Source organism: Spermophilus citellus (assembly GCF_964194105.1).
Source record: "Spermophilus citellus genome assembly, chromosome: 2".
NCBI classification, from domain to species: Eukaryota; Metazoa; Chordata; class Mammalia; order Rodentia; family Sciuridae; genus Spermophilus; species Spermophilus citellus.
Window position 1 is genome coordinate 40,184,821 of NC_138183.1, and position 14,610 is coordinate 40,199,430.

At 38.0% G+C, this 14,610-nt stretch overlaps 1 protein-coding gene across 1 annotated transcript in view; it reads right to left on the reverse strand.

Moving 5' to 3' along the window:
- ACO1 (aconitase 1) overlaps nucleotides 1-14,610 on the reverse strand; it is a 51,598-nt gene that overhangs the window by 10,677 nt on the left and 26,311 nt on the right. The window contains exons 8-17 of the mRNA XM_081278819.1: nucleotides 12,932-13,103; nucleotides 10,374-10,474; nucleotides 10,069-10,185; nucleotides 8,633-8,792; nucleotides 7,246-7,381; nucleotides 6,428-6,512; nucleotides 5,566-5,722; nucleotides 3,976-4,100; nucleotides 2,342-2,446; nucleotides 1,274-1,416 (exon numbers count right to left, since the gene is read on the reverse strand). Of these exons, the coding sequence (XP_081134945.1) occupies nucleotides 1,274-1,416; nucleotides 2,342-2,446; nucleotides 3,976-4,100; nucleotides 5,566-5,722; nucleotides 6,428-6,512; nucleotides 7,246-7,381; nucleotides 8,633-8,792; nucleotides 10,069-10,185; nucleotides 10,374-10,474; nucleotides 12,932-13,103 (1,301 nt within the window). The remainder of the gene's footprint in view (nucleotides 1-1,273; nucleotides 1,417-2,341; nucleotides 2,447-3,975; nucleotides 4,101-5,565; nucleotides 5,723-6,427; nucleotides 6,513-7,245; nucleotides 7,382-8,632; nucleotides 8,793-10,068; nucleotides 10,186-10,373; nucleotides 10,475-12,931; nucleotides 13,104-14,610) is intronic.

Below are 14,610 nucleotides of genomic sequence, written 5' to 3' on the forward strand. Positions count from 1 at the left end.
CCAACCAGAAGTAAATTCAAATGCATACCCACGTTATGAGAAACTCAATGCAAAAAGAAGCCACACATTAGCAACATAATTTACAACTTTCATAATATAAAAATCAAAGCAGTGCCAAAGAGGCAGAACATCTATTTCTGGTCTCAGAACCAGAGAAATATCCTATTTGTGGGAACCAACAAAAGGAAACTGTGATGTCAAGAACATTATCTTACAATTAATATAGTGAACAGTTCACCAGCTTGTTCTTTAAAATACAAGGGGGTGGCTGGGCATGGTGAAGCAAACCTGTAATCCCAGTGGTTCTGCAGACTGAGGCAAGAGGGTCACAAGTTCAAAGCCAGCCTTAGCAATGTAGCAAGGCCCTAAAAATTTTAGCAAGACCCTGTCTCAAAGTAAAAAATGAGAAGGGCTAAGGATGTGGCTCAGTGGTTAAGTGTCCCTGGGTTCAATCCCCAGTACCAAAACAAAACACAAAAACAAAAACAAACAAACAAACAAAAAAACAACCAACCAAGGGGATGGGTGTGAGTATTAACTTGATTTATGGTTACAGATTCATTTGATGACTGGGTGTCAAGAGCAGGCAAACATGCCTATGAATCCCTGAAATCCTATTCAAAATGCTTGCTTCCTTTCAGCTCACCAAGGATTCCATATGCCAAACGAGGTCAAGAATCACCACTGGAGAAAAAGTGAGTGGATTCTATTACTCAAATTTGCTCTGGGCCCCATCCCTGAAAGAGTTGATTCTGGAAGAAGGGACAAGAACCAGTAATTCTTATTTCCCCTTATAACTCTCATAGTCAGATTTGGGAACCACTGACTTCAGTTAATATCAATATATTAGATAATAGGCAAATCTGATATACTCCCCATGAATATTAGTATATGTCTAAAGAACTGATGAATGGATGAATGAACTGCAAATTCCTAAAGCAGTTCTGTGTTTACAAAGAACCACTGCTATAAAGACATAGCAAAAGCATTTTGGGTTATATCACTGTGGGCCTGAAGCATAAGCTACATCCACTACTAGATAACAGATGAGCCTAACTTACACACTTGCTCAAAAAGAAGACTGTTTTCTCCTCCCATTGCTGGGATTCCTGCGCTATGAACAAACAGAAAAAGTGACTGATTTTTGAATTCCAGAGTTCAGTGAAAAACCAGACTCTGGTTCCACAGAGACCATGTAACGAGAAACACTGGCCCTCTACATTTCATTTATTCTACTTTGGCCTTTAGTCTTTTCCACCTCACTCATACTTACCCTCTATTAGTTAAGTAACGAGCAGCAGGGCTATTTCTTGCAATATTTCCAGCTGGAGAGATGTGGTCAGTTGTTACTGAATCTCCCAAATTTAACAGAACGTAGGCATCCACTATAGATTTAGGGGGCTGAAGATCCAAAGTCTAGTAAAGAATAGAACAAGTCCGTATTTACCCAGGTTTTCTCAAAAAGTCACTAGGTGAGACTCAATAGTAGGAGTCCATGAAACTGGACCAGATGACAGTGCTATAAAAATGGATAGAATAGCTTAGTTTTCTGGGTTTAAGCAAGGGTGCTTAGAAAAAGTAATGTGAACTTACTAAAAACATTCATATCTCAACCTCAAGAGAAGGCCAAGTATTGGCATGTCTGGCCAAAAGAAACATGAATGCAGCTGCAAATGACATTCATTCTTCTCCACAGAACTCAATTACCAAGGATAACTAGAATCCCGATTTCTCCCTTCCCCTTCCACAGTGACCATCGAGGAGTGGGGTAGGGTGTGGGTAAGATTTTAAACGTGGTAGATCCTGGGGATGTTCTTTCGGAACAGTCCCTCAGACTCTGCAGGCCCTTATCCTAGTGGCAGCTATCATCATGATGCCTCTGCAGAGCCACACAGAGAAACTATCACTACAGCTAAGTAGCTGACTCCTAAAACATTCCCCAGCATTATCTGCTTGAATATACAAAGGTGTTTTTTTTTTCTTCTTTTTTTGGTCCCAAGGATTGAACCCAGGGGCACTCAACAACTGAGCCATATTCCTGGCCCTTTTCATTTTTTTATTTTGAGGCAGGGTCTTACTAAATTGCTTAGGGCTTTGTTAATTGCTGAGGCTTTGAACTTACAATCCTCCTGGTCTCAGCCTCCCAAGCCACTGGGATTACAGGCATGTGCCACTGTGTACAGCATGAATGTACAAAGGTTTTAATGAAATGGATAGTCAAAGCAAAGGTATGGAATAATAAAGTGGATTTTATAAGGATTTTATAAGGATAATAAAGTGGATTTTATAAGGATAGAAACCTCTTAAAGAACTTGTTTTGTTAAAAAATAAAAAGTCATACCAGATTTTCAAAGAATGGTGGTGATTTAATATATGTAGATTTGGGATTCCAGAAGTACAGCTTATCTGATGGAGCTCCTAAAGCATTCCAGCTTTCATTCACAGTCTTTAAAAAAAAAAAAAATCTAATCATAATCTATTCCAGGGAAAATTTAAATATGCAAACACAAAACATTCAAGCTAAGAGGTACAATAACAACCATTTTTATTCTAAATAGTCACATACAAGAGTTCCTTTATACTAAGACAATGTCATGCTAACTTAAAAATAAATAAGCTCTGATATAAGAGGGCTATAAAATGGCAGGAATGGTCCTATCCCCAGGATTTATACCCTTAGGTAATCCCCCTCCTGTCCAGCATTGGCTGATCCTATGACTTATTTCCAAGATTACGTTATAAAGACACTTTGCCTTCTGCTTCTCTTATTTACTGGCCCTGATGGAAGCCAGCTCCCATATTGTGAACTGTGAAGAAACGCATGCATAAGATGCTTTAGGAGGTCCCTAGCTGACAGCCAGTGGAGAATTGAGGATCTTAGTCTCATATTACATGAGTGAGCCTAAGTGGATACTCCTCCAGAGACCACAGCCCCAATGATATTTTGCTTCGAGTCCTGAAAGTACTGGCACCCAGTGAGGCTGCATCTGTATTCCTAACTCAGAGGAACTGAGATAATAAATATTTTTTTTGTTTTGATTTTCTCAGTTTTGGGGTAATTTGTTATATAGCAATAGATAATGAATACATATAATTAAAGATAATATTTAAAATAACAATCCAGATTGTACCAAAGGGGAAACTACTCTGGATATTTTTAGGAAGTAGACTTCCAGGTCACATGGACACTGGATAGCAAATAACCGTTGCAATGTTTTAAAAATGAACTGAATTCTCTTCACAGATTCATTAACTTGGCCTTTGGAGAAATGTGTTTAACCAGATGGCTGCCAAGCCTCCTAAAATCCAGTGAGCAGCTTGTGGAAGGGTACGGGATGCCTCAATACAACTGACCATTTCACTCTGTCCCCAGACAGTCCTGCTCTCATTTCAAACCAGTCGGAAGCCTTGGGCAGCTTAACACAAAAAGCAACAAAAGGAACAACATCCAATGATAACAGGGTGTTTGAGCCTTCACAAGCCTCCAAGGAAAGGAATAACAACCAAGAATCTCCAAAAATGATTCAGATTTATAAAATGCACTTTACTTTTCTTATTTCAGCAGTTTGTGGCTAATCCTACTGAGGTTTTCTTTCTTTTTTTAAACACCCAAATAATGCATTAAGAGGTACATTCAACCCACTGATTCCACCTCAGTGACACAACACAGTGACCATCAGGGTCCTCACCACAGGTAACACACATCCCAGGGTGTCTGAGAAAAGGGTGGTGCTGAACCTGAGGCCTTTCTTCTTGAGGCTCTCACACACTTGTCCATATTTGAGAACAACTGGGGAGTGTGAGATTCATAGAAACATGAAATCATGGGAGAAAACTGCCTGAGAATCACCTCCTTATTTATCTGAAGAAATAAGGGTTAATTTCAATACATACTCCCATTAACTTCAAGGTCTGCAGAAATGACACGAGGAGAGGCTTTCTCATATATCATTGGGGGGCTGCAAAGGGCCTCACCTCTATTTTCTGATAGACCTCCTTAAACATCCCAGGGATGACATACTGTCGCTCCACCGCCTGGATCTCATCTCGAGTGGGCCAGATATCTTTCAGAAATACTCGTTGTCCCTTTGCATTTGTCCCTGAGGAAAATATGTTTACCAATGAGACAAGCCTCCTCTAATATCCTCTTTGCATTATTAATACAGTCAGGTCTCTTTTCTCTCAATGGTTATGTTTGTTCTGAAAAGTATGTGTGAAGAGTCAGTCAGTGAACCATTGCTCCTAGGAGAGATACAGGTTAAGGCCCTAGGTGCTTCTGACTACACTTTCATCCATACATAACTTGTTTTAGGTGTCCTCCTGTTTAAAGACATCTTATTTACTATACAGTTGGGCCTCTGTATCTATGGGTTCTGCATCTGCTGAACCAACAATGGATTGAAAATGCTCAGGAAAAAAAATTGCATCATACTGTGCATGTATAGATATTTTTATCATTATTCTCTAAACAGTACAATATTTATAAATATATTTTATATAGCATTAACATTGCATTAGGCATAATAAGCAATCTAGATATGATTTGTGTAGGTTATATGCAAATACTACATCCATTCATATGAGGCACTTGAGTGCCTCCTGATTTTGGTATCCCCAGGGGTTTTGAAACCAATGCTCATGGATACTGAGTGGCGGGTATATATATAGCCTTGGACTTATAATTGAAAAGCACTATAACTCATGCCTCAATAAAGCCTACCTCAACATAAGGTACACCACGATGGTCTTCTTGTGCTCAAAATATCACAGTACTTCACACTATGCTCTAGGACCAATTTAAAAGTGGAACCACCACAAAAAAGCATAAAAATGAGGAAAAAATGGCACTAAGTAGACTGTGAAAAGTATACTTGTTCAGAGTGTGGGAGCTGATACAAGAAGATAGAGTGCAGCCTTCATGGACCTTAGCATGGAAGGTGTATTGAGTGACTTGAGAAGTTTTCACTCCTGTGCATGTATGTGAGTGGCATTAAAGCATCAGAAGTACTGACTGAAGGTTAAAATACATTTTAGTGGGTAGGCAAAATTGCAAATATGGAATCCACAAACAATGAGGATCAACTGTACTTCTGAAGTTATGATTTCCTAAAAGTAAATCTAAGGGACAATGTTTGTGTATCACATAACTTCTTGGAATGGACTGAGAGGGTACAGCAAGCGAGAGGCCCACAGGAAAGGAGTCAAAGCATCAGTTCTAAATTTTGAGAAGTTGAAATATCTTAACACGTTTAACAAAGAACATGTTAAAACAATGCCTATCATTAGAGTAAAGCAAGAGTGAGAAAGGGAGGAACTGTAGAAGCCAGGAAAGCAAATCTCTACTACTTTTGGCATTTATTTCCCTTTGCCACTCTTGTCCACATTCACGTTTAGTTCAGTATGTGTTTTCCCTGTGTATGGAGAATGTTGAAAATATTCTCCTCTTTGTCTTATCTCTAAAGGTTCTGTGCTTCATTTTTAATCAAGAAAAGTAGCAATTTTCTTCCAATACTATTTTTTAATTCACTGGAAAAAAAAATTATAGACACACAAACAAAATCTTACCCAGTGGTTCTTTCTCAAAGTCAATCCTGATGGTCCCAGCGATTGCGTATGCTATTACTAAGGGAGGAGACGCTAAATAGTTGGCCCGGGTGTTAGGGTGGACTCGACCCTCAAAGTTCCTGTTCCCAGATAGTACTCCAACAGCTACTAGGTCTCCCTGTATAAGGACAAGATGGAAAAAAATCAAGTCATAAAGAGGAAGAGACTGCCTAGACTTCTTATCATAGATCACTCACAAAGTTCACATAATGTGGGTGTGGCCCTTTCATTTTCACCTGGTCCTCTCGGGCTACAGTGAGAAGGGTCTTTGGGAGCAGAGTTGTGCTCAATGATCTCTTCTCATGAGAAAACTCCAAGCAGGTCAAAGCACAATCTCCCAGATACTGCTGCCTGAGCTGAAGAACAGGTGGGGAACATAAGCTGATAGCTAAAGGGAGCTATGGTGACCTATGTAAACTCAACAGTACTGGGGACAAAAGCCAATGCAATTTAGATTATTTAGGTGGAGACCAGTTTGACTTGGAAGCAATTTTCAACAAAATTGTAGCCAGAATTAGCATGTACTGAGCACTTACTTAAGTGCCAGGCACTGGGCTAAATGTTTTATGTTGACTGTCACTTTAATTCTCACAACTCTATAAAATAGAAACTATCATCATCTCTAATTTACAGTTGTGGAAACGGAGGAACAAACAGGTTAATTAACTTAACCAGGGTAACAGAGCCAGATATTTTAAAGACCATATTCTTAACCACATCCCCTGTTTTTATGGTGTATCTTGAAATTACCAGCATTTTTGTCATATCTTATATGGGGGAAAAAAAAAAAGCTCTGAATACCTACAGGTTCCTCTGTAATTACCTGAGTGATGGCTTCTACCACAGGTTCAGGTAAGGGTCCACTGTTGCCAATGCAGGTCATGCAGCCATAGCCCACCACATCAAACCTATGAGTCAAAGGGAAGCACAAGAAAAATAATGACTTTCCGTGAACCCTTTGTAGGCAGTACTTCTGGGAGACCATGGATCACAAAGGAATAGGAGCACCTGAGGTTAAGTTCAGGACAGTGTTGTTTTCTAAAGCTTTCCTTCTAACTTATAACAAGGAGATAAATGATTCACCATTTTAAAAAATTCAAATCAGATATGGTATTTAATATTTCCATTTACTACTGCTATTGTATAATCTCAAGGATTTTTGAATTTTATGAAGTGTACAGAAAAAAATGTCATCTAAACCAGGAATAATATGGACACTGGAGAAACTATATTTGGCAACTGATTTGTCTCAAGAAATTACAATGTTTTTAGCCATAGTAAATACTTATTTTCATGCCCAAAGGCATACTCTCAGTTGCAGAGCCTCTGCTAGCCCATGGCATACTTCAATGTAAGTAAGAAAAAGATACACCCTTCCTCCAGGAGGGTGCAGCCCCACATTAGGTGCTCTCAGTTTCAGCCCCTGCTTTGTCTTTAGGATCATCCTTGTATGATGAACAACCAGCACAAGTGGGCCATATTCAGTTGAAATGTCTGGGTTTAAATCTACCTACCAACTGATAAAAGACTATACTGTTGAACAGCATCAGATAAGCTCATAGTTACCACATGGTGACACAGCAAAATATATGAGGAAAAGCTACAACAAAAGCAACGGTGTAAAACAAAATACTCCCTCACCCAAGCTGAGACAGGTAAGGCATGACTCCACTTTCTCGCAGATAGTAAGTGACCACTCCACTACCAGGAGACAAGCTGGTTTTGATGTATGGCTTCACATTCAGGCCAGCATCCACAGCCTTCTTTGCTAATAATCCTATAAAATGTGAGCACAAACAGTGTGTGGTGACTACCTGCCCCTATGGGCACTTCAGGAAAGAGCCTGAATTTTCAGTCATACTCCCTGCCACTGTCAAGGCTTCCTTGGTGCTGGCATTCTGTGCCATTTCTGCTGACTATCAGAAATCAAAGTTCACTGGCTCAAAGTTGTTTACACATTTGTAATAAAGTCAAAACTAGTCACAAAAATAAAGAAAGAGACGTGTTTACTTTTCTTTTTTAAAGAATAAATGCGAAACTTAAAAATATGTTACAAAGTGAGTTTTTAATTTTTGGGGGAAGTGCAATTTTTTAAATTGAGTTTGATCTGTGTGAAAATTATAATTGGAAGGCCTCTTTCTATGAATTGTATACTGGTTGGTGAGAAATATAGTGAGCCTAGAAGTAAAAATTTAGACTACAGATATTTCTCAAGAGCTCCTGGGCCTTTGGACTTTGAGCAAATACAGGAACTGTTACTGGAACACTGGGTGCTCTCACTTAGTTAGGTATCACAAAAGTAGAAAAGAATGGAATAGGGGTGAGGGTGTAAAGGGACAAAGAGCTACAGATAAGTTGGTGATGTGTCTTAAGAAAAACTGGTTTGCTCCAGACAAGGAAAGCTTAAACCCAAAAGATGAACTTTCTGACAAAGGTTTTCCTTATACCCATAAACAAACTACATTGACATTCGTCTGTGGACACAAAGGAAATTCGTGGGGATGATTAAACATTTGGAAACTAAAGAGATATTATATTAGTGAAACAATGCATGTAAACATTAAATATTTAACCAGAACTGTGTAACAAGACAGGTACACTGAGTTTTATCAACCAGTGCCTTGTGCCCTAGTTCCGATGCACTTGCCAATGCACCTAAACAATACTAAATTTCACTGGTCAGGAGTTTCACAGAGAACAAAGTCTGTGACAAGACAATAGGTTCTTTTTTTTTTTTTTTTTTTTTTGTCTTCTAAAGTCTGAAAAGATTCTAGCTTTGAAAAAATTGAGATTCCTTTGGTTTCCTCTACTTATTTTCTCTAAAGAGAGAGACTATTATGCATCTTTGTTAAATACTTTGCTTTGGATGCTATTGTTGTATAGATATTTCTGGGCCAACAAATATCTTTATCTACAAAGACAAAGTTCAGGGAACTATGTGTGCAACTGTTATGACCCTGGGTCATATCTTGGGAGATTTCCACAAGCATGTCCACATGGTAGTGGGGATGGACTCTAATGCACTTACCTGCTCCTAACATCACAGATGGATTACTGGTATTTGTGCAGCTAGTAATGGCAGCAATTACCACAGAACCATGAGCAAGGGTGAATTCATTATTATTGTAGATAAATGTCTTCTGGTCATTGTGATGGTCTGCAGCAACTTGGAATCCTTTAAATCCTTGCTATAGAAAGAAAAAAACACAATTTAGGAAGAAAAAAAAATGTAAGAGATATGGTTTTTAATATAGGAGGAAAATATATATATTGTCAAAAAGTTCTCACTTTGGAAGAAGGAATTGGTAACCACAATTTTAAAGGCCAGTTATTAACAACAAAAAATCTCTGCCAGTAATCTATGAAATACCATATAAAGTTTCTCTACATTCTTTTAAAATATTTACAAAAGGCAGCCATAATTCCTGAATCTTACTCTGCATTGAAATCAATAATGATTATTCTCTTCTCTCTTAAAAAAGGAGAATGCTAGACAGGTGCAGTGGGGCCCACCTGCAATCTCAACAACTTGAGAGGCTGAGGCAGGAGGATCACAAGTTTGAGGCCAGTCTGAGCAATGTGGAAAGACCCCCTGTCAAATGAAACAATAAAAAGGGCTGGGGAGGTAGCTCAGTGGTAGAGAACCCCTGGGTTCAATACCTATACTGCAGATAGATAGATAGATAGATAGATAAAATTACAAGTTTAGTTCAAAGTTGATTTACATAGAACTCCAAGACATTACTGTATGGTTTAATGGACATGAAATGACTAAAGCTACTAATTCTAACCTTAAGGAAATTTAGAGAAAGTTGTCATTTTGACCAGGTTCAGTTCACTATGATCAATAATAGATAAAACAACTGAAAATCTTATATACAGCTAATGTCCCATGGATAAAAATCCATCACACATCTTATTCATTTGGAAGTGTTCATTGAAAATCCGTGTCCAAGATGTTGCTGGTATTCTGTGGGATACCAAAACAACTGGCAGTCTAGTAAGGGAAATCACACATGCAAACAAAACACACCAACAGGGTGAGTTGAAGAATATGGAGTCTCATCAAAAGGATTCAGACCAACCCAGCCATGAGATGCTGAGGCCCACATTGTAGAGGAGCTGGTACCTGAACCAAGCCTTATGAAGCTGACAGAATAGGATGTGATGAAATGAAGACAGGTAAGCAGGGAGTGGCATGAACAAAAGTAGATAGTCCTAAAGCATGGCTGAGTAGTGAAGAATGTGGTGAATCCAGTAAAGAATTAATATGCTTAAAAATGAGAGTTGTGCTGTGTTTACAGATAGGCACATGCTCTTTGGAAGCTGTGTGGCCCACAGCTAATGGGGGACTCATTAAGGATTTTAGGATAGAGAAGAAACATCCTCAGCACTGGGCTGAAGGAGATTCATCATCCAATGGAGTGAACGCCAGGGCACAAGGCAGAATTGGGAGGCCCCTACCTTTGCTCCAAGGCAGGTCTCAAAGTCCTTTTTCATGTCAGACACAGCGACTTTGTCCTGAGGCCTCTTGGGTCCACTGCAGCAAGGTACAACTGTTTTCAAATCTAATTCCACAACCTGTTCACCCAAGCAAAAAGGAATTATAGAATTCACATTATACCCACAGAGAAGAAACAGCAATGACAGAAAATTTAAAATCTTACAACAATAAAAATAAGCATATGAAGAAGCATATAAAGAAGCAAATCTGCCACATTCCAAATAAAGGAAAGAGGAAAAATGTTTGATGGAAGGTGCTCTCATACCTGGGTGAAGTCTGGGTCTTGAGAGCAGTCACTAAAATCTCGAAACATTCCTACAGCCTGAAGATACTTTTTAATGTGCTTGACTTTGTTTTCATCCCGACCTAAATGGCATCAGGAGTACCAAGAAACATGTTAATAATAATATTCCCAGAAGCAGTCACATAATTAAATGTTTTATGTACTCATACCTTTGTTATCTTTCAGCTTCCAGGCTTTAGACTGTGACCCTCTGGCTGATGCTGCGTTTTATTAGGAACTATTAACTGTTCCGTTTCCTACCAAAGTGACTATTTTCTGGAAAGGTATTGGTTCTACCCATAGATACTCCTCCTCTTTTGGCCCTTAATTAAGAGAATTGTAAGTCTGAGCTAATTGTCTAAGTGCACCTATATATATCTATCTTCAATTGGCCAAGAAGACTCTTGGCACACTATATTACTCTTGTTAAAATCATTACCCAACCCATCCCAACACCAAGCCTCCTGATATTCAGCACTTTCTGTGCGCTTAACACTGTGTGTTAAATGGGCTAACTACATTATTCCATACTCTAATCCTTTATCCTGACATTATGAGACAAATACTTTTATTTAAAGATGAGGAAACAGTAGCTCAAGATTAGGTAACCATCCTGTAGAACACAGCTACTAAATGGTAGAACCAGCATTTGAATCTGAGTTTGCTTTCAAAGTCCAAAGTCTTAACTTACAGTGCTGTCATCAGGAATACAACCCTGAACCTTCTGCTCTTTTCGAGATCCTGGTATAGGAGACAATAGTACTCATGAAGTATGCTCAATAGACACACTATTGACCCATCTCTCTGATAGTTAAATGAGACTGAAATTCTGACCCATAGATCAGAATTTGTCTGTTTGTATTAACTGAATTGTAAAGATCATCAGCTTTCAGCACAGACCTCAAAAATATATGGCTATATGAGCTTTATTAACAATTTACCATGGCCTGTGGCAAACCCATTGTTCATTACACCCCATGTTATCTTCTTCATGAACATGAACAAGAGAGATTTCTCTTAGCATTTATAAAGAGAAAGGATCTCATTCTTTTGAAGAAGTATGCTTACTTCAATTTAACAGTATACAAATTTGGCACTGGGTCACCACCAGTACTGCAGAAATGAGCCCAACCTCTGAATAGATTCTGCAGCTCTTCTCCCTTTCCCAGTCATTGTCCCTCTCCTTTTCTTTTTTCAGGTTAATGCTCTCTATTATTTATTCTGTTCCTTTATTACTATCTTTTTCACTTCAAATCCTTTGAAGGCAACAAAGGACTTGTGGGAACGTATTAATTCCAATTCAGTTATATTTTGTAAAAAACTTTTTAAAAAATAAATGTTATTCATCATAATTTTTACTGCTTCCAGAAGAATTTCCTCATAGGGAGAAGACTTGGATTTATTAGGATTCTCACAAATCCCTTCCCATGGCTTGCCCCTTCCCTTCACTCAGACATCTGTCCAATTTAAAGTTCCATCAGCCCCTTGCTGACTTTTCTATAGAAAATGTACTCTTAAGCACTCTGACCACTTCCTGGCTTTCTTCTTCATTGTCACACTTTTGTGTCTGTTCACTGGTATTCCTTCTTCCTCCCTCATAGGAACATAAACTGTATGAGGGCAGGGACTTTATTTATCTTGTCTACTGCTTCCTGTCTGGGATCTAGGCTTGATACTGACTGTAGAAAATGAGTAACAGAATGAACATTTTTTTTTTTTTTTTGTACTGAAGATTGAATGCAGGGGTACTTTACCCCTGAGCTACATCCCCAGTCATGTTTTGAATTTTAAAATTTTGAGACAGGGTCTGGCTAAGTTGCTTAGGGCCTTGCTAAATTGCTGAGGTTTGACTGAACTTGTGATCTTCTATTTCAGTGTCCCAAGCCTCTGGGATTACAGGTGTAAGCCATTGTGCCTGCTGAGAATTTATTTTTAAAAAGGATTTCTCAAAGAAAAAGTTAAATGTCTAAGAAAATTTATACCAAGTTAAAGAGCCATTGATATAAAATACCTTCTTAAGAAGTCTCTCATTTCAGTTATTGGACAACATGAGATGGGCATTGCAGAGTGAGGGCCCTATTTGGAGCCAAACAGCTGCAGGCTAGGATTCCAACTGTTACTTATTAGCCTTAGGTAGTAACATTTCTTTGATCATCAGTTTTCTCTCCTACTATTTAACTAACTAATCCATCTCCCCTGTGGACATGTGAAGAGGAAGACAGCAAATGCATGCCAAGTGCCTGGTCGACTACAGCTACATTACTAACCTAACTCGTTCATGTCAGAAACTAGTTGCAGAAAACCCAGTACAAGTATCCAGGTTTCTGTAGCACCACAGCTCTTCCTATGGGCAGTACTACCTCTGACTTATACCTCCTTAAATCCCAACAACCCATCTTGACTTCACAGAGTGAAAAAAAGCCATGTAACTCTATGCTAAGAGCATTGTGAGGGACAGAGAAAGAAGGCAGGGCTCAGATTCTCAGTGTTCCATGAAACTTTTAACAAGGAACTCTCTGGTTTCACAGTCCTTCACTTACCTGTCTGCACCAGGTACTTGATACTAACTTCATCAACTGGGAAAAAGGCAGCTGTTGCTCCATATTCTGGACACATGTTTGCAATTGTAGCTCGATCAGCAATGGACAATTGGGCTACTCCTGGCCCAAAGAACTCGACAAATTTGCCCACAACCCCAACCTGGCGAAGGTGCTAACCAGCAGAAACAATAGAAACATTTGAGACTTGACAGCCTAGATTTAAAATGAAGAACTGTCATCTTGTAATTCTTATAATTCTTTACATTCCCTTATTACTTGTAAACATAAGTAATAAATTAGCCCAACACATTTTAGATTATTTTAAAAAACAAAACTTAAAACATAATGCCATCTGAATGCAACATGACATCCTGTACTGGATCCTAGAACAGCAAAGGGACATTAGTGAAAAACCTGGAGAAGTCTGTGGCTAAAAGTGCCATACCAATGTTAACTTCTTGGCTTTGAAAAATATATCATGGCTATGTAAACTGTTAAAAATAGGAGAAGCTGGGATAAAGGTAATAGGGACTCTCTCTATTTTTTTTTCCTGTAAATTTAAGATTATATCAAAATAGTTAGGGCCAAAATTACAATAACATTTAGGAACTTTTTTCAAAATGAGAAGCACTCTTTGGATCACTAGAAGTGCCAAGTGTTAAAAAACTGAATTTTTCCAATCTAAATAAATCTAAATTGTTATGCAGTCATACTAGTTGAATAAGTAAATGACGTATTTTCAAAAGTATAATGCATAAAATTCATGCAACAAGTCAAATGTAACATTAATAACAAAAATATTTTTTAACCCCATCTTTCCACACAAGCCATCAGCCTGCCAAGGCTCTGGGACTTCTGGCACTTTGCAAAAAGCCAGTTTCACAGAACACAGACAATTACACGGAAAAGCTCTTTTGATTATGTGGATTCTGAAAAATTTTGTGGTAAAGTTCTATATCATTCTGTGTTTGAAAAACAGTGTATAAATATTTGTGATAAGTGATAAGCTATGGTGTTCAAACAAATCCAATTCCAAATTCCACAAAATTAAATCAAAGAGAAACTTTTAAAATTTCTTTTTGGTCTTTTACAGTGTGGTGCCTATATAAAAGAAGCAAATCAGACACACCCAGAAACAGATGGTTTCTTACAAAATTTTAAGAAAAAACACCCTAATATTTCCCAACCTGGAAAACCATCTCTTATAATGATGTAATTTATAATACAAATAAGTAAATTTAAAAACTCAAAACATCACAGGGAACTAATTTGCTATTTACAAATAAAGAGAAACCATGTGGAAAAATGTAGCCAAAGTATTAAGATATGCAATGAAATGATTCTTACAACTACAGGATAGTGATTATTTCTAGGAATGGGAAGCAGGGTTTAGCCATAAACATTATATATTTACTTCTTTAAAAATAGTCACGATGCAAATATGGCAAAATATTATCATCTGTTAAATCTAAGAAGTGGGCATATAAATATCATTTTAATTGCTGCATATTTAAACTGTCACAATTTTTAAAATTAAGAAAAAGATTTGGGTAGCTAAAGAAGAGTAAAATGCACATAATCATCTAAACCACAGAATATTCCCATTATCTCATCTCCTTTTAAGACTATCAATGTATTGTTTCCTAGCATTTCCAGAGATGCAACTATCTATCTCTTCC